The sequence below is a fragment of the Ostrea edulis genome, chromosome 6 (assembly GCF_947568905.1).
Source record: "Ostrea edulis chromosome 6, xbOstEdul1.1, whole genome shotgun sequence".
In the NCBI taxonomy this organism is placed as follows: Eukaryota; Metazoa; Mollusca; class Bivalvia; order Ostreida; family Ostreidae; genus Ostrea; species Ostrea edulis.
The window spans coordinates 8249181-8272312 of NC_079169.1; the positions used below are offsets into that span (position 1 = coordinate 8249181).

Sequence of the window (23132 nt, forward strand, 5' to 3'; positions counted from 1 at the left end):
CCAGACTTGTGCACTGAAGGCCCGGAAGCAAGCTAGGCATGCGCATTGAAGTTTCGGAAGTGAACTACCTTGGTTGATGGTCTAACAAGGCCTATCGATACCTATCCGGTCAGGTATTGGTTGACCTCAGCCTATGACCTTTGTCAACCAATAACTAACCAGGAGTAAGACCTCATCAATAGTCAATAATTGTATAATGTTCTATGATGTGACCAGACATGGTTTCACAGCTCTACAGCGAAAGATTCATTTTTTTTCCAGACTAAGTAATACTATCGTCCCATTTAAAAAGATCATCTACAACACAGGCTCATGTACTTGATAATATTCACAGAAATCCATGGAGATTCACATGATGGCGAGTATTTACCAACATCAAGAGAAATTCTCTTACAAAAATACATATATTTATTGCACAATAATCATAAAGAGCAATTGTATACAATATAAATTTCACTACTACACGGAAGTAAGAAGAGAATAAAAAAAAGGATGAAACACAGAACTACACAAACCACATAATTATGAATTTCTGAAGCCTTTATATAACGTACATGTATGTTAAGGAGGAGGTGCTTGAAAACAGGAAACAAAAGCACACGGCAACACAGAACAGAAGGTTACAGAAACAGAGAAAACGGAACTGAAGACGATCACTTCCAAACTAATCTTATAAACTACTCATTTCTAACGATACACGACATATAAATTAAAACGCAGCTAGCTTTCAGAGGACACACGCACATTTATATTAAGTACTTGTTGAAAAATAGATAGGTATTGGGTTGAATCAAAATAATTAAAACTTGAATTATTGAATATATCAATTAATAATCAAATATTCTTTTGAAGTTTGAGTCTAATATATCAAAAGTCGTTACCCCCCCCCCCCATTCTCAGAGGCAATTTTGTTTTTGATTGTTTGGAAAAACCATAAATTGTATCAAGGAACAGGGATTTCGTTTAACATACAAAACACCAAGATTGCAAATAAAAAGTCAAGGTTGTGAAAAAATACACTGCATCCCATTAAATTGGTGCGGTATTTACACCCAAGGTAAAAATATTGTTGATATTTACATAGCTTTCCGTCATTTTGTGTTCGAGAAAGCAATACAAACCCTCTACATCATCACATGCATATCAATAAATGACAATTGATGTTTAGTTATGTTAGCGACATTAAACCAATGCAGCTATCAATCTATGTAGGATTTCAGCCATTCAAAAACATGAAAACTAAATGAAATACATATGTAATAAATAAATGAAAAGCTGCTCAACTTCAGAACCACTGGCGGATCCAGCCTCAGATCTCTTTTTCATAAAATGTTAAAAAATACCAAACTATATACGCCTTATACTGTCAAAGCGCGTTAGTTTCAAGGGACTTCTCCTCCTCGCCACCACAATGACTTCGCCTTGGACCCATCGTGAGCCTTACTACAGCCCTCAGACATTTACCACCCCTCTTCTGAAAGTTTTGGATCCGCCACTTAGAATGGTACTAGTGTGAGATCCAATTAACTTTGTTACGAGAGGAATTGATTTTTATCAAAAATATCACAATTTTCTTTGAATTCCTGATGTACATATAATCTAGCATCAAATTATCCATTTCATATTTTGCTTACTGACATTTTATGTTATCTTCCCTCTAGAAATCTATTATGCGTTATATTATATGCATGCAAAAAGTCTTCCATAGTTGTATAATCATGTAGAGCTATAAGGCACTTAACTTTCTCTCGCGAGGTCAGGGGTCGACTAACGTCCAAAGTGTTTATGTGGGACGGAATGATTGATAATTTCTGAGAGACAATGCCAAAATACACATCGTCAAACGGCAGAGTGGGAATGTATGGGATAATTTTCTGAAACGCTGCGGCAGTCCTAGAGTTCATTAGAACATATCCCCCGGCTATATATGGAGGAAAACAGTCAAATGAATAGAGTGTAGGAGATATATACCACTTAGATTCCATGCTTCGCTCCGGGGTTGGTTCTCGTATATGATATCCCGCGTAGAGATAGAAACGACCGCTCTCTCTCTTGTCCTCAAGAAAACCGAGAGCATTTTGAAAATTAATGAACATATCATCATCAACAATCTGAATATATTTTGCATTTTTGCAGAAGGTAGAAACCCAGTTAAGTGCCATGGTAACTTTGATTGTATTGTTGTAATAGTTATCGTGAAAATCTTGCTGTACGATGTCGCCTTCCATGTTGTTTTCATATTCTACCATAAACTGGTTCTCTTTATTGTGTCCCAAAAGGAAAACTAATCTTAGATTCTTCTTTTTGGCGTCTTTGCCCCATGTTTTCCTTATGTAATGTCGCTGTTTGAAGTTTCCCGCTGCGGACTTGACGAGCGTTATGACAAGTACTTCCGGTACACCTGCGCAAGTTGATGACGCATTAGTTATATACCTATAAGGATGCGAGTTTACAACTGTTTTATTCAATGGATATCCATAATCCTCATAACACTGGTAGATGAACTCTTTTGGCCAAAACACAGTTCTCAATAGTTGTATAATCAGTAAGAGGACGGACAAAAAGACTAAAGTCAACAACAAGGCTCGTTTTGGACTCCGGAAGTATATAGATAACACGCCCTTTATCACAGATGCCTTAGACTGCCTGAAATACGATATTCATAAAAGTTATTATGGTGGCAATTTTATGGGCACTTAACTACAAGACAGTAAACACTATAAACAAAGTTCATGTGTGTTTCTATTTCTAGAGAATTAGTAGAATTCTGATGTTGTGACGTCAAGTATTTGTGGGACATTGTTTGAGAATGAGGTCGGAAATTAAAAATAACTTTAGAATTGGGCAATAAAATCAATAAGCCCTCTACACTTGTTAAACAAATTTGACTTCTAATCAATCTAGTAATTTTATCCCTCTTTCTATCGGTGCGCTGCAATAACCAAACGTCAAATTTTACTTAAATTAGTAAAGCGTATCACTTCAATTTCCAAATATCCTGTAGACCTTACCTTTGATTTTTTCTATTTAATACTTGTACACATAATTTTGATGGAGTAAGTGAAACAGAAAACATCGCTATTAAAAATACAAAACTGTACTTTTCTTGTATTTCTTGGCTAAAACTTGAATGCATCAGAATGTGCAAAATATACACTTCCGTCTACATCTACCATAGTGACTGCCATTGACCAACCGATTTCTGTGATGCTAGTATAGAACGTGTACAGGGATTAATCCACCGATTAATCACTAGCTGCCTCTTTCCCGACCAAGTCTAATTCAACATCTTATTCCATTATCAGAATTTTGAATTAGCCATTATTACCATTATTCTCAGCTAGGCAACCAGTGTTTATTGTTACTGGTTTTCAAATTACATAGAATTATTAAATATGCAGACAGAATCCAATTATCAAAGTGTATTGATTTACAACAATATCAATATTAGTATACTGATTCATCAGCTGCTGCAAATCGCTCTGGGGAAAAAGAATTACTACATGTTGGTTTGTGACAGAAGGTTCATCGTTTTGTCTGCAAAGCATCACGGGCAAGTTGAACGCACCCGAAACGAACATCTAGTATCACAAATATTTACATGGACGCTACTAAACCGATCAACACTATTTATATTGTAACGATGTGAACACTATATTGTAACGATCTGAACACTATTTATATTGTAACGATCTGAGTACTTTATTGGTGATATTTCCAAAGAAGAGTATTTTGTAACTGTTAATGGCTGAATGAACAAACAAGAACTGGAGGACACATTGTCATAAAATTTAGCATTTGATTAAGATTATCTCCTTAGTTACAAGTACTTGACCAAAGAACAAAGAATCATCTGTGTCTGAATTGCTCTTAGGCTTTTAATACTGAAGACAAAATGAAGTGGTCACATTTCCTGTCTGATAATACGATCACATGACCTAGGCAAAATCGCCTAGTAACTCATGTTTAATAGTCACATGACTAAAACTGAACGTTAGCATTTCATCTCATTCATCAGAGAGAGAGAGAGAGAGAGAGCGAGAGAGAGACCTTTTCTGCCACAGGGTCGGCGTGTACAGCTCCATATCTCGCTCCTTCCTCCGAGGTCCATGCAGACAGCTCCTCCTGGCGTGGGTTCCGTCACCAGGAGGAAATCTTTCAGTCCAGATTCCCCCAAACGCTGTCCCTCTACAGAACAAGAAATCATACATGCGTAAACACGGACGGAACAGGCAATAACATTTTTAATATCGACCTCTGGCCATGAAATAATGTACTGACGCTACACAAGATATAGTAGCATTGTGATGTTAGAAAATGAGACAACACGGCGCTAATTTTATCACTTGGTATGCACATATGGATTGTTTGATTACGTCAGCAAATTGGCAGGTGTGAGGAAAGTTTCACTTTCTTAAAAAAAAACCCATAGATTTATACAGAAAGCTGTCACTTCACATAAAGCACGGCTTGTCACAACGAGAGAGAGAGAGAGAGAGAGAGAGAGAGAGAGAGAGAGATTAGAATAACATACTGATATATCTATCAGAAGTTGATTTGAACTTATCGCTACCGTTCATTCATTTCCGAGGCTATCAGTTGCACATACGGTCAATCTTGGGTTTTTTTCTTCAGTTAACTTTGATATTTCTATCTATTTTGTTTATTTGTTGATTAATTGTAACGTGTGGCCTAACGCTCATCCTGAGGACGAAAACGTAGTGGTTTTTAAAAAAGGATAGCAATCTACAAGATGAAAGAAATAGCATAAAAAAAACCTATCGTGAACCTGAATGATACAAAAAGGAGCACCTTTCCAGTATGAATTCGACAAGCAAATGCACGAAATGAACGGGTGATACAGATTCATACACCGTAACGAGATGTCATCGCCGGAGACCCACCGCAAATATCGATCCTTTTACCTATTATCTTTATATGAAACACTCGCTCTCGTTACTATTACATGTATCTCTATATGAAACACTCGCTCTCGTTACTATTACTGTATCTCTACAGGTAACACTCGATCTCGTTACTATTACATGTATCTCTATAGGTAACACTCGATCTCGTTACTATTACTGTATCTCTATAGGTAACACTCGCTCTCGTTACTATTACTGTATCTCTATAGGTAACACTCGATCTTGTTACTATTACTATATCTCTATAGGTAACACTCGCTCTCGTTACTATTACTATATCTCTATAGGTAACACTCGATCTCGTTACTATTACATGTATCTCTATAGGTAACACTCGGTCTCGTTACTATTACATGTATCTCTATAGGTAACACTCGATCTCGTTACTATTACTGTATCTCTATAGGTAACACTCGATCTCGTTACTATTACATGTATCTCTATAGGTAACACTCGATCTCGTTACTATTACTGTATCTCTATAGGTAACACTCGATCTCGTTACTATTACTATATCTCTATCTCTATAGGTAACACTCGGTCTCGTTACTATTACATGTATCTCTATAGGTAACACTCGCTCTCGTTACTATTACTATATCTCTATCTCTTTAGGTAACACTCGATCTCGTTACTATTACTGTATCTCTATAGGTAACACTCGCTCTCGTTACTATTACATGTATCTCTATAGGTAACACTCCGTCTCGTTACTATTACTGTATCTCTACAGGTAACACTCGATCTCGTTACTATTACTATATCTCTATCTCTATAGGTAACACTCGGTCTCGTTACTATTACTGTATCTCTACAGGTAACACTCGATCTCGTTACTATTACTTTATCTCTATATGTAACACTCGATCTCGTTACTATTACTATATCTCTATCTCTATAGGTAACACTCGGTCTCGTTACTATTACATGTATCTCTATAGGTAACACTCGGTCTCGTTACTATTACTGTATCTCTATAGGTAACACTCGATCTCGTTACTATTACATGTATCTCTATAGGAAACATTCGGTCGTTCTTGTTAGTTAAAACATTTGGTCGCTCTCATTACTATTATCAAAGGGTGAATTGGATGTTCCGTTTAGTCAATAATATGATAATGTAATTTATACTTTTTAAAAATACATCAAATGTTAAATACATGTAAACAGAAACAAAATGTCTTTCTTTGTTGTTTTATCGAATGAGGAATGATTGCTACAATCATCATCGAAAAAATGGCATAACCCGCTAATTGTTTTCCTGCCATGCTTGCTACCTCCATCACCCGATAAAATAACAAAGATGTTTGAATTGGCACACCAGGTAGACCTGAAGCGTGAATGAAGACCTTTGAAAAGTACACACATAATCCGCTGATGGTGATTTAAAAAAAAATACTTTCTTTCATTTCCCCCCAGTAGACAGGTATATCAATTATTCTGCCATGAATCGCTATTTGAACACCTGTATTTATAAGTGTAATTCTAATATTTTTTTCTTTAAATGATTTGCTTGTTATGATGCACTTTTAAAAACTTCACATGCGTTTCCTTGGGAACAGTTTTTTTTAAATGCTTGAAATTCTAGCGGTCGATTTAATGCTTTGCATCAAAATTGTCTTGTTTATTTTTTATTATTTTAGAAAGCACAGCCTAGCTGTTTACATGTCCGATCTCTTCCCTGAGAACTACACAGCAAGTACGATAAACTGTACTCTGTCAGCCATCCTATATACGTCTCCACATCAGTGAGAGATTCTCGAGGGGGACGTTAAACAATATATAATCAATCAATCTATCTATTCTATATTGCCCCCCGAATTCACTTAGTGAATCTCGTTAGGTCAAAAGGTCACGTATCGTGGGCTTTCGATAAGTACTGGTTTGACAATATTTCCAGTTGATTATAGATATATTTTGTGTGTTGCAAACAATGGTAAAATACTTTTATAATACATGTACTATATTGAAAAATTATAACGATACATTGCATGACTTACACTTAAGTTACTGTGATTTAAAACATTGAGTTAATATCAATGTTGACAAGAGTGATATTGGCTGACTTAGATTTAGTAAATAACACCAGTGTACATTGACTAACTTAGATTAAGTTAATCTGTAGTTGACAGCAGTCTACATTGACTTGCAGACCTAGGTAAGACCTGCACTCGAAAGTAATGTATTTATATGTATTACTAAACAAACATATTGACAGAATTTATAAGCACGCTTTAACATCAATTATATGATTTATGTTCTTTGAAAAGGGTAAATGGATTTCAAAAGTGATTTGTTGTAATGGGAGAAAAAAGGAAAGAAAAACGATAGCGCTCATCTTGATATAGATACTCGTCGAAAGGGGTTTCATCGCTAAAGATCAAAAAAAATTTGAGATATCGTCCTTATATGGTGGGATCCATTTCATTTTTGTTGATCCAAGAATTTGATCACTGATACTGGGGAAGAAGGGCGGATTTGTGTTGATATGACGTGTCACCTGAAGTATAAAACAGACACTTGTTTTAAGTGGCGAATCTAGACGGGGTTACAAACCCCAATGGGTTGGAAATTTTTAAAAAGTAATTTTTTTACCATTTTGGGGTCTTCAACTCTACCCCACCCCTTTCTTGGGCGACAAAGTTTCAAACCTGATCAGTCGCAACACCGCCTTTGAAAAGTTTCTGGATCCGCCACTAATTTTTGTTTATGTCCAACAACAGCTTTCAAGCATCAGGTACCTGAAGCGATAGTTAGCGGAGAATGCATGTGCAACAGCCGTCAGGGACAAACAGTCTGATGGTTATCTATGTTTATCCGTTGCTAATGTGATGTTACGTAAGCATTTGAGGGTAAGAGCAAAGTGGCAACCAGGGAGATTACATTCAAAACAACAAGAGTAACAGTGTATTGTCCACAGAATGCCAATACCATGACGTGTGGACGTTTAGGTAAATGTAATTGCTCCATCGATTTGATTTCACACATTACAAGAACATGTACATGTTAATGGCAAGGATCCAAAAATAATTCACTTTCGCCTGTATGTATATATATGTATATACATGTACATGAAAAGTTTGCAGTTATTGAATGCTTCTCAAGACGATAGGTTTGACGATACAAAGCGGGGTAACTTGAACCTTACGAATGGAGTCGACAGGAAAAAATTGAAAAATGAAAAAAATGTTCACACCGGAAAATGTTCCTTGTGTAATGTCGAATTATCAGATCACATATCTTTACTCTTGATTAAATCTGCAAATTCAAAATTGTTGAGACACAGGAAAGGAAAAACACAATTTCCTGATTAAACACTTGTTACAATGTTACCAAACACATGTTCAGTGCATTGAGATAACACATTTGAGGCTACGTGTTGTAATGTGCACAACCAAAAACCTGATATAAAACATGCAACGATTAGAGTATTTTCTTACATTTGAGCGCTTACAGAAAACAGGAAATTCGAAAGATTTAGACAGTTTTAAAACCATGTGTAGTCAATGATGTCCCCGACGTCAAAAGTGATAAGGAAATAATTAGTAAGGTTTCTTGACAGTCAGTCATTGGACAGCCATTTACTTACAACTTGTGTATGTGTGTGTAAACCAAAAACTTCACAATCGGTTCCTGAGATCGCAACGTAGAAGGAACAAACGATTTTTAAATGATGTAAGAAAGAGATTATAAATATCAAAAGAAACACGGTCCTACGAGCCAGAAGTGCACTCATTAAGCAGAAGTGCAGTAAACCTCTATCATTTTGAGGTCATGTCTTCCGGATGATAATTCTGCGATACATCAAAATGATGTCCGATAATTTGAAAAACAGCTGAAGAATACACATAAAAGCAGGGACGTTTTCTTTTGTACGAGTCCTAAACCACGATAAGAGTCCACAATGGTGTTTTATTATCATGGCGAGTAAATTGCCAAAAAAAAAAAAAAAAAAAAAAAAGAAGAAGAAAAAAAAGAAAGAGAGATGACAATCGTGACCCGAGAACTATGCATGCATGTCTTACCACATCATAACAACTGAAAAGCGGCGGGTGTCCCGAACAGGCGTAATCGATGAGTTCTATCGTAATCAAACCCAAATCTCGACGGATATATGGTATTTCCCTCTTGTATAAATTGTATAGCGTATTGAAATAATAATACTTTAAAAATTCTATTTGATTATTTGGTTCATAAGGTAGATAAATCATGTTGATGACACATCTATGATATATCTTACGGCTGTAAATAAGGGTGCAGTCTGTCGCGTAGAAAAATGCAGAGGAACCGGAGTTTGTAAATTTCAAAATGTTACATAGTGAATAGCCCGCTTGTAAACATCGCAACACGTGCTGTTCATTGCTGGAAAATGACTAAATTGATTTTCCCATTGATAATGAAAACGTTTTGCTTCTGATGCACATCTACTGTACCAGTATACATATATTCTGCAGAGTTTTATCTTTTTATCTATTTATTTTTCGTTTTAAATGTTGCCTTATCCCCCGAGGGAAAAACAATATTTAGTCGACCTATAATTATTTAAGCACACTTTAAAATTGTTTAAGGTTATTCGTTACTGAAAAGAATGAGCTATATATACATTTACGCAGAGCATACAACACATGACACACACAACTGGGGCCTGAAGCGATGTTCATGCCTAAAAATATATACATCAGTATGCGTACATAAAAGCACGGCCAAATCTTTCATAGTAAATTCACTATAGCTTATAGCAAACTCTCACCTGCTCTCGAAATGTATCAACCTCCTTCCCTTTACAATAATACGACAAACTAAGAAAACCACGTGATGAAAGTGTCAATTTGCAGGCTTGTGTTGGTTGTGGACGACGCACATTGATTGCAGGGATTCACTCTTCCGTTTAATATTGTTTACTAGAGGGTGGTAGCTATTGATCTGAATTTTTATGCATTAAAAGACAGTATTCGTACGTTTAGCGACTGTGGGCGTTCCCGAATCCGTCTGTAGAAGGAGGGTGGGGGTTTCTGTTCAATTAAACGCTCGATCATTTGACAGTCAACTTGTATTCATTGTAAATGTTCTAATATTGAGTAGATGACTATAACATTTAGAGATGCCACACATAATGACGAAGAATCAGTGTAATCAATGAATTCCGGGTGTTAGGTCATATGTACATGGCAAGCCACACTGACTTGACGTTGCATATGACATTTGTCTTTTCTGTATACTTTGTCAAACTGTACATAATTTTTAAAAAAATAAATATTCAACGCTATAATGGTATTTCTTGACCATTGAGTCCTATTTTTTTTTTTATCACATTAAATTGATTATAGTCGTGGGGCAGCAATGTCTCTTCAACAAAAACAGGACCTTTAATGGATTAAATCGTTCACCTGACTATGAAATAATCATCTACTGATAAAGCCTATTTCATCAATTCTTAATCCTCTCAATCTTTGGACAATTGTATGATTTCACATTTTGTTAGCTTTTCTGTGCCATATTATCATCTTTAGAATCGTTTTGTTCATTGTGAAATTGTACCAAACTGAACAAACAATATAACAACAACAAAAACCAAAATATAAAAAAAATAATAAAGAAGGGGGAAAAAAGAAAGATATCCACCCCAAACTATTTACTTACCGATTCTGTGTTTTTATTTCCGAGTGAATTCCGAGCAGCACATTAAATCGATTTAAAGGTCTAGAATACCATGTCGTTGATGTAGAGTTGATAAGAAACAAATAAGCACGCCACGCTAAGAATTGCTACCTAAGGGTGTGTGTTAAATTTAAATAATTTTAGAAATCTTCAATGAATTCTGGTTCACAAGGAAACATAACATTCATTCAAAAATATTCTAAACTACTTCTGTAGGTTTACAGAAGCTCACCTGCATCTTTAAATGCCAGACCGGACAGTAGATACACGCATAAAATGTATAAATTTGGTGCGAGATAGATTCGATCCGTAACAAAACCGGAACCCCTGCATACAATGACAGTGGTATAGCTTTCTGAGCTACACTGATGGTTTGAGTTGCCTGAGTTGCATTTTTAAACTTTACCGTAAAAAAAAAATGGTTTTCCAAGTTTTTGGTAGACCTGCGTTTTGTGAATTGGGGATCCGGGTTAGAATAGGTCCTCTGTATCCCTTGCTTGTTGCAAGAGGCGATTAAATGGGGTGGTCCTTCGAATGAGACTGCAAAAACCGAGGTCCTGTGTCACAGCAGGTGTGGGCACTATAAAGACTAGCTCTCCCTGCTCAAAGGCCGTAAACGCCGAGCATAGGCCTGAATTTTGCAGCCCTTCACCGGTAATGGTGACGTCTCTATACGAGTGAAATATTCTTGAGAGGGGCGTTAAACAATATAGAGTCAATCATTTAGGGACAAACGTACCCTGAAAGACTAGAGGCCAAAACCGGGGCTGAAATGGGAGAACATTGTTTTGGTCAACTTTTAGCATAGCAAATAATATATTTTAGGTTTAAATTATAAAGAAAAAAATCATCATATATGCCTACACGGCAAAAGCACCTATTGAAAATTGATATAACAATGTGACTTTTCGATGAAAATTGTTCTCCCGTACCCTCCATAAAGATCTCCCGTACCCTCCATAAAGATCTCCCGTACCCTCCAACTATATATTGTTTTACCCCACTCGTTGTAGTCCAGAGGTGGTAACGATAGACATACAATGGAAAATAACTTACCATGAAATGAAAATCCGTGTTGATGGAAAGGATTGTCCCAACATTACCGGCCTACCATTCCAAAGTACACTCGCGTCACACGGCTATTATTCTCCGGAAACACTCAGACTCGCCTGATCACTTCCTGGTATTATAATATCCTTATGGTCTAGCCTATTGTCACTGAATCCCTCTATTATCAATAGCCTGCTGTAACAGAACCTGTTGTCATAGTTGATCTCGGGGACAAACATAAATGCGTACAATGAGATTTTTAAAAACTCCCTCGAGCTCGTAGAATTATAAATATATTCCACTAAAGACACAACTCCTATAAGAAAATGGTAGCTCAGGTGTACATCTTTTGTAGATGGAATATTTAATGCAAATTCTGCTTTATAGTCTCGATCGTAGGAAACCAATGAATGAATGAATATGTAAATAAACAAGACTTTCGAAATTGTTTAACGTTATCAAAAGTTTTCTTGTATTTCAATATATATACCTCGACACGGAATCTTGTATGAGGATATTTGTAGATAAACTCGTAATGAATTATCTTGAGTAAGATTAGATAAATAACAGACTTGAAACTATGCCTCGCGCAGAATGTAGGCGGCATATGCAACACTTCTGAAAATGATATATAAAGTAAATGTGTTAGTATTGTTTAGTGCACGCACGCACACACACACACACACACACACACACACACACACACACACACACACACATATATATATATATACTGTGTGATATCAACTCTTTCTATATATATATATGTACTGTCCCGTGCTATCTTTTGCATTACAGTGGAGTTAATCATATGTACTTTACTACCTTTACTATTATTACATGTAGAGTTGTTGTGTGCATGTATATATATGGACATCTATATATATATATATATATATATATATATATATATATATATATGTATATATATATTTTTTCCCCTATGTGTATTTCTGACTGTTTTGCATTAGGATACACGGTGGTACTTACATATAATGCAAATAAGTATTATCATGTTCAAACGTCTCATGTATGAACATTGCTCATACTAATAGTGCAGATTTTACTCTTGTTTTGTTTTTCTTTTTATCGTCATTGCACATTGAAATGTTAACAATCATGTATGCTGTATGCCCGAGAGGGCCCTAATTTGGAAATAAATCATATTCTATTCTATATATATATATATATATATATATACACCCCAATAAAATAAGTCCTTGGAATAGGGAAATATAAGATGTTTTAACTTGATGTTCACGTTTGACAATTACTAGTTTATTTTCATTAAACATCAACCAAGTAAATTTATCCTTATTTATTAAATAGATAAAAAAAATTGTTGAGCTTGGATAGATCATAAAAAACCACAATATTCTTTGGTCATGTGCACTTACTAGGAATCTACAATTTTTTTTATAATATTTTAAACAAATCGACCCCCATTATTTCCCTTTTAAACTTGATATTTAAAGATAACATGCCTTCGCCCGACTAATCACAAAAAATTTAAAACATTGCAATATTTTGACTCTACTTGTTTGTTCTAGATATTTGTTTACCCGGAGCCAATAATTTATTGACCTAAGCCAATAAATTATTGACTTAAGAAAATAAATAAGACGTTTAAGATTTTAATTACGCACTACACGCACTGTGAGAAAAATCATTTATGATGACGTCTCGAGTGTTGGTTGTCGGGACATAGATCGATACCATGGGAAATGTTTCTCTTAGTACATGCAGGAAACAATGACACTATCAGATATTATCTCAATAAATAAAACAATACCACAACACTAGGGTCGACGAAGTTGAGCTATTTTTGTGATTGAATTAGTTTAAACAACGACCAAGTCTAAGGCTAAAGTGTATACGAATACCTTCTTGTGATGCAAACTTTAGTGTGTGTACTAACTTGTCAAACTTTACAAATTTGGTATAAAACCTCTTTGGGGTAGGAGAAACGTACATTGCAAATTTCAAGACTTTTACAATTCAGTGGCTATTGGGATAGGGCATAAATTTTCAATATAAAAAATTGACTAATTTTCAAGTCTTCTCTTATTCTATAGAAAACTGTATATACATGTAGTTATGAAGAGCAGAGAACCCTCCATCAAAACTGTAAATTTCTTGATCCCGGGGAAAGGGTCACAGTCTCTAGGAAGGGGACAGAATGGGCATATAGTGCTTGTAATGTTTAAAACTCTTCTTCCGTTGACACCAATAAGATTTGACTGTATATTCAGGAAGCCTTTTGGCAAAATTGTAAATTTCTTCGCTCCCGAGGCAAGGGTTTGGATTCCTGGACAGGGTCAATTTTGTCATATATGTACATGTACATAGTATTAATAACTTGATGTTTAAAAATCTTTACCATTGGTAATATTTAATGGAAACGGAATTCATATTTAGGAATACTTTAAAACCACATTCCTCACGATAAATAAGAAATTTTTGTATTTGATCTTCAACAAAAATGGAAAAAGGAAATATTCATATCTAGTGATCAGTCATATAAAAAGTTACTTCCTCAAACACCACTCTGATTCTACGCACAAGTACTCAAACATTGATATAAAAATATGCTAGAGCTCTTCATTTACTATATCTTCGTGGTCTTTGGTGATCAGGTCCTCCAACAGTCTGTTGGAATACCCATGGGCACGACTTGTGCTGTTTTTTAAAGCTGATCTGTTTTTATATTCTTATGAGACATAATTTATTCAAAAGTTTCTACATGAAAGGAAAAAAAAAAATTGGCTGTGGCCTTCAATTCAATATTCAAGATATATCGACGACGTTTTATCTATGAACAATAATCATAATATAACTTATAGTAACCAGTGAGGGTATTTTTAAAGGGCTTATATTGAATTATTTTGAACTTTATGGGTATGCAAGACGTTGTTGACATGTATTTTCAACAAAAATTTAATTAAATCAATTCATGTAGCTTATTCGGATGGGGGAAGGGGGTCCTGAACCCAAGCACCTGTGAGATCATCAAATATGTGCATGTGGTAGATCTTACGGATAAATAGGTTGATGCCTTCCTGGCAAGCAGTTAATTACAATGCGAAGGGGAGATGTGAAAAAAATTTCTCGAAATTCCCGACTCAACCAAGTCATTTGAAAAGAAAAGACTACGTAAACTGTGGATTCATCATTTGCGCAATGACAAGTTGAGGTTCAAGACATTTGTATGAAGAAACGTTTACCGTCTGCCTGCTCTGCGACTTGATTGAATGTCTTCTTTTCTCAATTTCTTCTTGCAAAAGAGCGGGCTCAAATCTATATGGCTCCAAACCTAACTGTTCGTGATTTGTCATATTTACAGTGCTGCTAATGAAATAAACCGGAATAGACGGTGTGATGTCATAAATTAAACTTCAATGGCCACTCTCTTAGCGGCGGGTAATTCAAAATATATGATACATTAATATTGATTTAATTGTTTTGTTGTTAAAGACTGTCAATTACGATATCAGTAAGTAATACTTTTATCATAAAAGCAACAATGTGGATAGGGTTGCCTTTCCCTTTAATGTAAGCTAAATGCATAATTAGAGGAAGCACATAGCTGTCTACAAGGCATATATTCCACAACACATGGGGTCAAGGTCAAGGTCAGGCGAGGTGTATATCCTGAGAAACTACAAATCTGTCTACCAAACTTATATATTTCATATCTCCTTAGAAAGACTTTCTGGCCTGGATGTGGCAACCTGGGTGAGATATACACAATGTTAGAAATATATGAAAACTTTTCCACATTGTAAAATCACCTATTCGAATTCTTACAATGCTTGTTGTCCGTGTATCATTAAGCCACGCTATTGTTGTGTAAAATACATTATAGAGCTAAGCAACTTCGACAATTTTACTAAATAGCTCGTTTGCGGATGCTCAGGTGACCAGCAAGGCCCGGGCCTCTTGTAGAGACACCCGTTTTTCCTCTTTCTGTTTTGTTGTACAGATTGAATTATATGCTGCAAACTTAGATCAAAGCACACTATGCTCTGTGCAGCATAGAAATCGCACCGTGTATTCGGAGATCCAGAATTCATAACACAGAGCTTCCTTTGTGTTTCATTTCGTTTCATCCTGAATAGTCTTCCACTCCAATGCTCTCTTGATTGATTGTACATTGTATTGTTTATGAGAATGTAAAAATCCAAAGACGACTCTATTGTTCTATTCGTTGGTGCTTTCTCTTGGCGAGAGACATGTACATACATATTGATTGCAAGCAGAGCAGCGTATACACTCTGAATATCACTGAGTATTTGCCATGCTTTATTTCGACGCTATTGTTGTCTTGGAATCTTTGTCTCCGAGGAGTCTGTCTCTCTATCCGTCTCAAGAGCGTGTTGTCTCCGAATGGTTATCGACAACATTCTGATTTTGTCTTCACTGTGACGCAATATATTATCAATGGACTAGGTGTGAGACACTAGCCGTACCGGTCCTAATTTTCTTGAAAACAGAAACATTCTTCGATTAATGTTTAAAGATGCAGTTGAGATAGAAACAAAAACTAAATTTCATGTCCCCATTTCTGATTCATAGTTTGTAAAATTTTCTGAATTATAAAATGATAGCGCTAAAAAACTACTTAGGGTACACATAGACTATACACCCTATTCTCTTTAGAGAAGTCGAGAGGCATAGCCTTCATCGACTTCTCTTCGCAAGCATTCATGTTTTGATTCTGGAAAACGTGTAAATGCCGGAGTCGGTGACGGTTTATGCTTCAACCGACGTTTCGACTCAGATGTGCCTGGATTTACGCAATAGACAATTTGTTTTCAAACATTTAACAGTAATGCTCAAAACTGTCACAAAGAAATCAACACTTTCTTGCTTTTAATCCATTTTCAACATGTCCCCTGTCCCGGGTTTATGTTAACTGGTCTTGGGAGCTGTCACAATAGGGGACCAGTTAAGAGAAAAGCAGGCTGGCGTAATTAGAGTTGTGATTTAAACCCGGGACGGGCATATTGAAAATGGATTAAAAGCAAGTAAGTGTTGATTTCCTTGTGACGGTTTTGTGCATTGCTGTTAAATGTCATTCTCTCACCAGAGGGCGCGTTACGCAAGCTTCACATACACCTCTGTCAACGCTTGGAATCACGTGACAATATAATCACATGATATAAACAATCATTCTCGGTTTCCTTTCCCTTTAAAAGTTCAGGCAACAGGTAATACATCAGGCTCTTTTCATAGCCAACTGACACTTTTAAGTGCATATTTACCGTTTAGCTGTTTGTCTCTTATTTTACAAGTTTTATCGTATTTTTACATCTCCACCACGTGTATATCCTACATTCATACGCATTTTACGAAGTACATATAGTTCCAAATTTATGATCAGAAAACGGCGTTTTTAAACAATTTACAGTAAGCATCAATTTAATTGCACCAAAAACATATCATAATATGACTAAACATTTAGTCCAAAACATAAATGTTGGATCAAAGAAACTTTGGGTAGAAAATGGTTAAATGTTTGAAAACAAATTGTCTATTGCGTAAATCCAGGCACATCTGAGTCGAAATGTCGGTTGAAACATAAACCGTCACCGACTCCGGCATTTACACGTTTTCCAGAATCAAAATATGAATGCTCGCGAAGAGAAGTCGATGTAGGCTATGCCTCTCGACTTCTCTAAAGAGAATATATACACCCCAATCTACGTCCAGTTTGCAAATCCATTGCTTGTAAATTATATCTTTTGCGTAGAATTAGGAAACAACTCACCCTTCATTGATGCTTTGCCATGTACTAACTTATTATCTCGTGATATGGGGTAATGCTTCTCCGAAACAACTTCAAAAGCGAGTAGCTAGGATTGTATTTCATGTTACGCATGATTCACCATTTCAGGCAGCTGCCTCGGTAAAAAAAACCAAAAAACCTTTTACGTTGTTAAAATGTCGATAGCGACCCCCTACCTCGGTAATATTCGAACCCAAGCTACGCCTATGAGTGATCTATCCTATAAAGAGTACAAAATTAAGAGAGGGGCAAACACAGACCCTGGGCATACCAGAGATGGGATCAGGTGTCTAGCATCCCCTGTTGACCGGTCACTCCCGCCGTTAGCTCTATATCTTAATCAAGGAAACAAAGTAATCCATAGTCAAATTCAGTATGTAGAGAACGGCCTAACAATTGGTATGAAACACGACAGACAACATTCAAATAAGATCATCACAAAGATCATGTAAATTGCAAAATGCTGACTTAAACTCATTATAGCATTACTGTTGTTGGGAATTAGAAAGGTTTTCCTACTCTTGACAATATTATCGTACTTCAAATTGTATTCAGTATTCTTGGCAATAGCAAAAAGAAATTATTATGTGCTTGTATAGATTTTAAACAGACTTTTGATAGTTTTGCGACTTTTGATACTGTTTTAAGAGACGGAATCTGGTACAACTTCTTAAAAGTGGAATAAATGATAAATGCTTTAGATATAGACAAAATATGTACACATAATTCCAATGTTATCTATTACAATTGTTTTTATTGAACAAAAATATTTTAAATGAGAATTTACACATCAAGAAATCCATAAATGCTAATATGTATTATTACATACATACACGCCTGAAAACAAATAACATAGTACGGGGAAACTATTCAAAATTTTGAAATTGATAATACATGGAAAAAATTGGAATTATAAATGTCAAACATTCTTTTTGAAGAATTTATCGATGTGTAAATTCTCGACATTTTACTCACAAACTTAACATAAGCGTTTCACACTTTTATTTAGTTTGTAAGTAAAATGTCCAGAGTTTACTCATTGATAAATTCTTCAAAAAGATTGTTTAATTCTATGATGTATTAAATCAAAGATAGTCATCCAAATATTTGAACTGCAATGTTGATGTTCGCCAAGGAGATCACTTATCTCCATTTTTGTTCTCATTACATGTATATGAAAAGCGAAGATAACGAACAGTGATCAATCTCATAACTCCTATAAGCAATACAAAATAGATGGTTGGGCAAACATGGACCCCTGGATACACCAGAGGTGGGATCAGGTACCTAGGAGGAGTAAGCATGCCCTGTCGAACGGTCACACCCGCCGTGAACCGTATATGTAATTGGTTTCGAAGATTATTTGAATGACGGAAATGTTATTGGACTTATTATAATTACTGAGGACGTGGAAGAATTATTTTTCGTATCTGAAGATGTTTATCTAGTTTGACGCATATGACACCGTTATTTTAGCAGAGTCTGCAAATAAAATGTGGTTGAATGAATTTAATGCATGTCGCTATTGTGGAGTATGGAAACCTCCTGTGAACATTAGTAAAACAAAAATTGTAATATATTCAAGAGATCGACAATAAAATGTGTCTTCACTACAACGATTAGTATGTTGAAAAGTTACTGAGTTCAATTATTTAGGAATCTTTTCTTTTTTTTTCCTTTTTGGCATATTGCAAGCAAGCACAGAAAGCTATGTTTGGAGACACAAGAAACATAAGATAATTTGATTTGCCGTTAGATTTATTCGATAAAGTAGTGATATTTGTTTCATTGTATGCATGTGAAATTTGAGTTATGAAAATATCGATATTGTTGAACGTGTTCATTTACATTTTTTAAAACAAGTACATTTGTACTTAATAAAATATTGTTCTGCCCCAAACACTACAAACTTTTGCAAACATATGTCTTCTAATGATTGAGTACATGTAAAAACGTCATGTATGCTCATTCTAAAAATCAATGATATTGTCTGTTCTCCTGACTTTTTTTGTCTGCTTGACCTCTGTTATTGTATATATGTAAGTGTGTTTTATGTACCTCATACATCATTCCATAGTTTGAGTGAAATAAACTGAGCTGCTATCATTTTCTATGTGTTATTTTGTGCCCAAATGTACATTTAAGAGAATACCTTGAGGAAGAATAGTGCTGCATGTATGCGCTAATCGAGTTACCCCATTAAACAAAATACTGCGTTCATTCAAGAAGTCACTGAAAACACCTTTTTTCCCCATCAAGTTTTCCAGGACTAGTTTCTATCATTTCAGTCATTCGTGTAGGTTAGATTCTGTGAAAAACTGTGAAAACTAAAGACTGTGTGTCTTAGCTTTCGAGTACCATTTTGTGATGTTTTATATATATATATATATATATATATATATATATATATATATATATACTTACCCACTGGTTTGACAATCTTGCTAGGCGGTGGGTGCCGTACGTCGCTGGTTCGACCCCGGGCTGGGGCGAAAATTTTCAGTACCTAGTTGTGATTATTTAGTGCTTTATATATATATAAAAGGAATTGTATGTTTTAATGTATTATACCTGAGACATTATATGCTGTGTGTGCGTGTGTATTTCATTATTATTATTATTCTAATACGCCCTGAAACTGATGTTTATTCTTATCTAGCATATTTATGGTATCTTGTGTTTTCATGTTTTATATGTACAATGAGGATAGGTACAGCTTTTAATGTTTTATTTATTTTCTATGTATTATGTGTTCTGTTGTACGGTATATATGCATTGTAAAGCACATTTGAGCGTACATAGTGTATGAAAAGGGTGCTATATAAATATGGTATTATTATTATCCTCTTAAGACCTTCCGTCTGAAACGGAAAATCGTTTTTGTTCTTTTTTTTCCCTATTACAGTCTTATCTTTCCTTTCTGTTTCATTTCCGTCTCAAATGGAAGACCTAACATGTCTCCGTTTCTTTTTCCCTGTCAAAATTGTTTGTTTTTTCTCAAAATCGACACGATCTGATAGATGTTGATCTGAAATCGACACGATCTGATAGATGTTGATCTGAAATCGACACGATCTGATAGATATTGATCTTTATTAAATATTTCTTATATAATACAGGGTTTATGTATGATCCCTGATATGAACACAGGCGCGCGTCCTTAATCACACAGTACATGTATCAGCGCCCTTTATTTCACCCTTATCGTAGGTTTCTGGAACACCTCTGTAGTTTTCATTCGAAATACCTCGGACGTTTTCCGCTTGGAAACAGACGATATAATTTTGTAAACAAATGCAGAAAGATAGAAATGGGAGAGAGAACGTTGAAATCGTAAGCGAGGACAATTGGAGAACTTGAGGAATTGGCAGAGTTGGTCAAAATGTAACAATAATTGTTGGCAAATACCGGTAGTAATATGAAATTATAGAGAATTCAGGCAATTTATTTAATTGCTATCTTATATGTAATATACTGGTACGTGTATTCATTAATTATCTTAAATCCTTCAAAAACAGTAATCGTTGTTTTCAACTTTTAGTTGTTAATAAGCCCTTGAAATTCACTATTATCAAATATATAATAAAAAGAACAATACATGGCAAAATTTGTAACACACTCCATATCAACCCTCGACCAATATCAGCCTTTGTGCCTACGGCTCTCGGGCTGATATTGGAGTCACACGATCTGACTGATATTGATCTGAACCTTTTTTGGAAATTTTGTCGTTCTCAAGATATCTACGATATTTCGATGTTCAGAATATTCCCCCTAAACGATTTAAGATATAAGGTAAAGATTTTCAGGGGTGATAAAGGAAAGATTGCAAATGTGTCATTACTATTTATATACATGTATGTCTAGCGTAAAGGAACTGAAGAAAAAAGTGTTGAAAATCCTCAGAGCTTTCTTTGATAACTAGAAAAAGAATATTTTATTCAATACAAGTACAGTAAGGAAACCCGATATTTCTGCAGAGGTATGTCCCCGCAATAAACTCTATCACATCTCAGAGGTATGTCCCCGCAATAAACTCTATCATATCTCAGAGGTATGTCCCCGCAATAAACTCTATCATATCTCAGCAAACTTCAGACAAAAGATCTTATTGCTGCTCGCAACGAAATTTTATATATTTATTATTATTATTCGCTGATGCCATTGTTGTAAATGTTATAATCTCACTTACACACGGATAGTCTGTCATTTGATGATGCTGAATCAGCAACCCAGTGAATCTTCATCAGTGTCTTGTTTGTAGGTCTTAACGTGGTTTTCCTGACCCAAGAACGACTACTCTCTCCTATGTTGCTTACACATTCAAACGACCATTACGGGGTTCGGTTCATTGCGACAATCACCCTTTCTTAAATCATTTCATTACTCAAACACGTGCATGGTGTGAACAGACAAATGTGTACCTACCGGTAAGAATATATACAATGCACCTAGTTCTAACTTCCTAGATCTCTTTGTCATCCAAAATTTTACACGCATAAAAAGGATTATTTCCATTGTCCATCTCAATTGTTTTGTACAGAGGAGATATTTTCTGTCTTCATGGGAGATATTGGACCCATTTGTGAGTGAATGGTCACAACAGGTTCTAAATTCACACATTAATGTTTTCTTCTAACGTTTTGGCGATAACGTCTCAATATCTCGCCGTCAACGTTTACGTATTCCGTCGTTCGAACTTTCGTGCAATAAGTATATAAGCAATCGCCCGTTTTTCTATAATCTTACTACCATATGCTGTTATTCCAAAATCACCGTTCTTAATGTGCTATTTTGTCATAAGATTTGGTGTTATCATAGTAAAAAGCTATATCAATTCAGTTACACGTCGTAATATGGATTATCCGAGCACCTCGTATCATTATAATGCATGACTTAGGACAGTATAGGAGTTGTTGAACTGGATATAGAATAAGAAAGAAGAAACAAAAACAGAGAAATTAAGGTACTATAATTTCCTGTAATGTCCTCTGTATGGAAGAACGACTGCAAACTTCGCTGCCTTTCTGTCATTATTCCACCATTTCTAAAGATATCTTCAAGTCAAAACCCTCATAATATACCAGAGAACGACCGTATAAAGGCTGCATCAGAGAGGGTTGCAATTTAATCCAAAGCGATGTTTTTCTCTTTCAGCTTTACGACCAAAAAGAAAAAAAAAGACTCGTGGAGATTTCCATAACAGTTATCATGGTTAATACTTTTTACGTCTCAATACCTGCGTCATCCTTTGAAATTTCGATACCTGCCCAGGATTGTATATATCTGAATCAAATAATGCTCTCTTGAATGTCGATTAAATAGTCTGTAACACGTCCCTTTCAATCTCATTACCATATTTTACCATTATAATGTAATTTGTAATCACACGAGAGCAGGCCAGAGTTCTTATTTATATTCTTAAAACCCAATAAAACTACCGGTTTTAAATGCATGTATATCTATTTGTGCTTAATGTTTATTATACCCACACTTTCTAACGAAAGTTCGGGTATATTGTTTTTATCCCAGTCTGTCCGTCCGTCCGTCCCGGTTGCTGTCACTAAAACTGTGTCCACATTTACAGCGCAATCCAAATGATATTCTAGGAGCTGAATAACAAAGTCCTGTAGATGTGCAATAAGGTTTCAGAATTTTCATATTGGCCCCAGGGGTCAAATAGGACCTGAAAAATGACATTTTCTAAC

General features: G+C 35.4%; 1 protein-coding gene and 1 long non-coding RNA gene across 6 annotated transcripts; one reads left to right on the forward strand and one right to left on the reverse strand.

Annotated features, from left to right (window-relative positions):
* Nucleotides 1-385: 385 nt before the first annotated feature.
* LOC125683699 (beta-1,3-galactosyltransferase brn-like) lies at nucleotides 386-11802 on the reverse strand. 5 transcript variants are annotated; one of them, XM_056141472.1, is made up of 4 exons: nucleotides 10819-10951; nucleotides 10569-10697; nucleotides 4051-4188; nucleotides 386-2646 (listed from the first exon to the last, which is right to left on the reverse strand). In XM_056141472.1, exons 3-4 carry the CDS (start codon nucleotides 4083-4085, stop codon nucleotides 1647-1649), a joined length of 1035 nt encoding a protein of 344 aa, XP_055997447.1. In that variant the 5' UTR covers nucleotides 4086-4188; nucleotides 10569-10697; nucleotides 10819-10951; the 3' UTR covers nucleotides 386-1646. The 5 variants fall into 5 exon arrangements, with proteins under 5 accessions (XP_055997447.1, XP_048781090.1, XP_048781089.1 ...); XM_048925133.2 differs by lacking the exons at nucleotides 10569-10697; nucleotides 10819-10951 and adding an exon at nucleotides 11643-11802; XM_048925132.2 differs by having other exon boundaries at nucleotides 9679-11701.
* Nucleotides 5807-9103, forward strand: LOC130047116 (uncharacterized). The gene is made up of 2 exons (XR_008796163.1): nucleotides 5807-5908; nucleotides 5949-9103. It is a non-coding gene; the product is annotated as an uncharacterized LOC130047116 (long non-coding RNA).
* Nucleotides 11803-23132: the final 11330 nt, after the last annotated feature.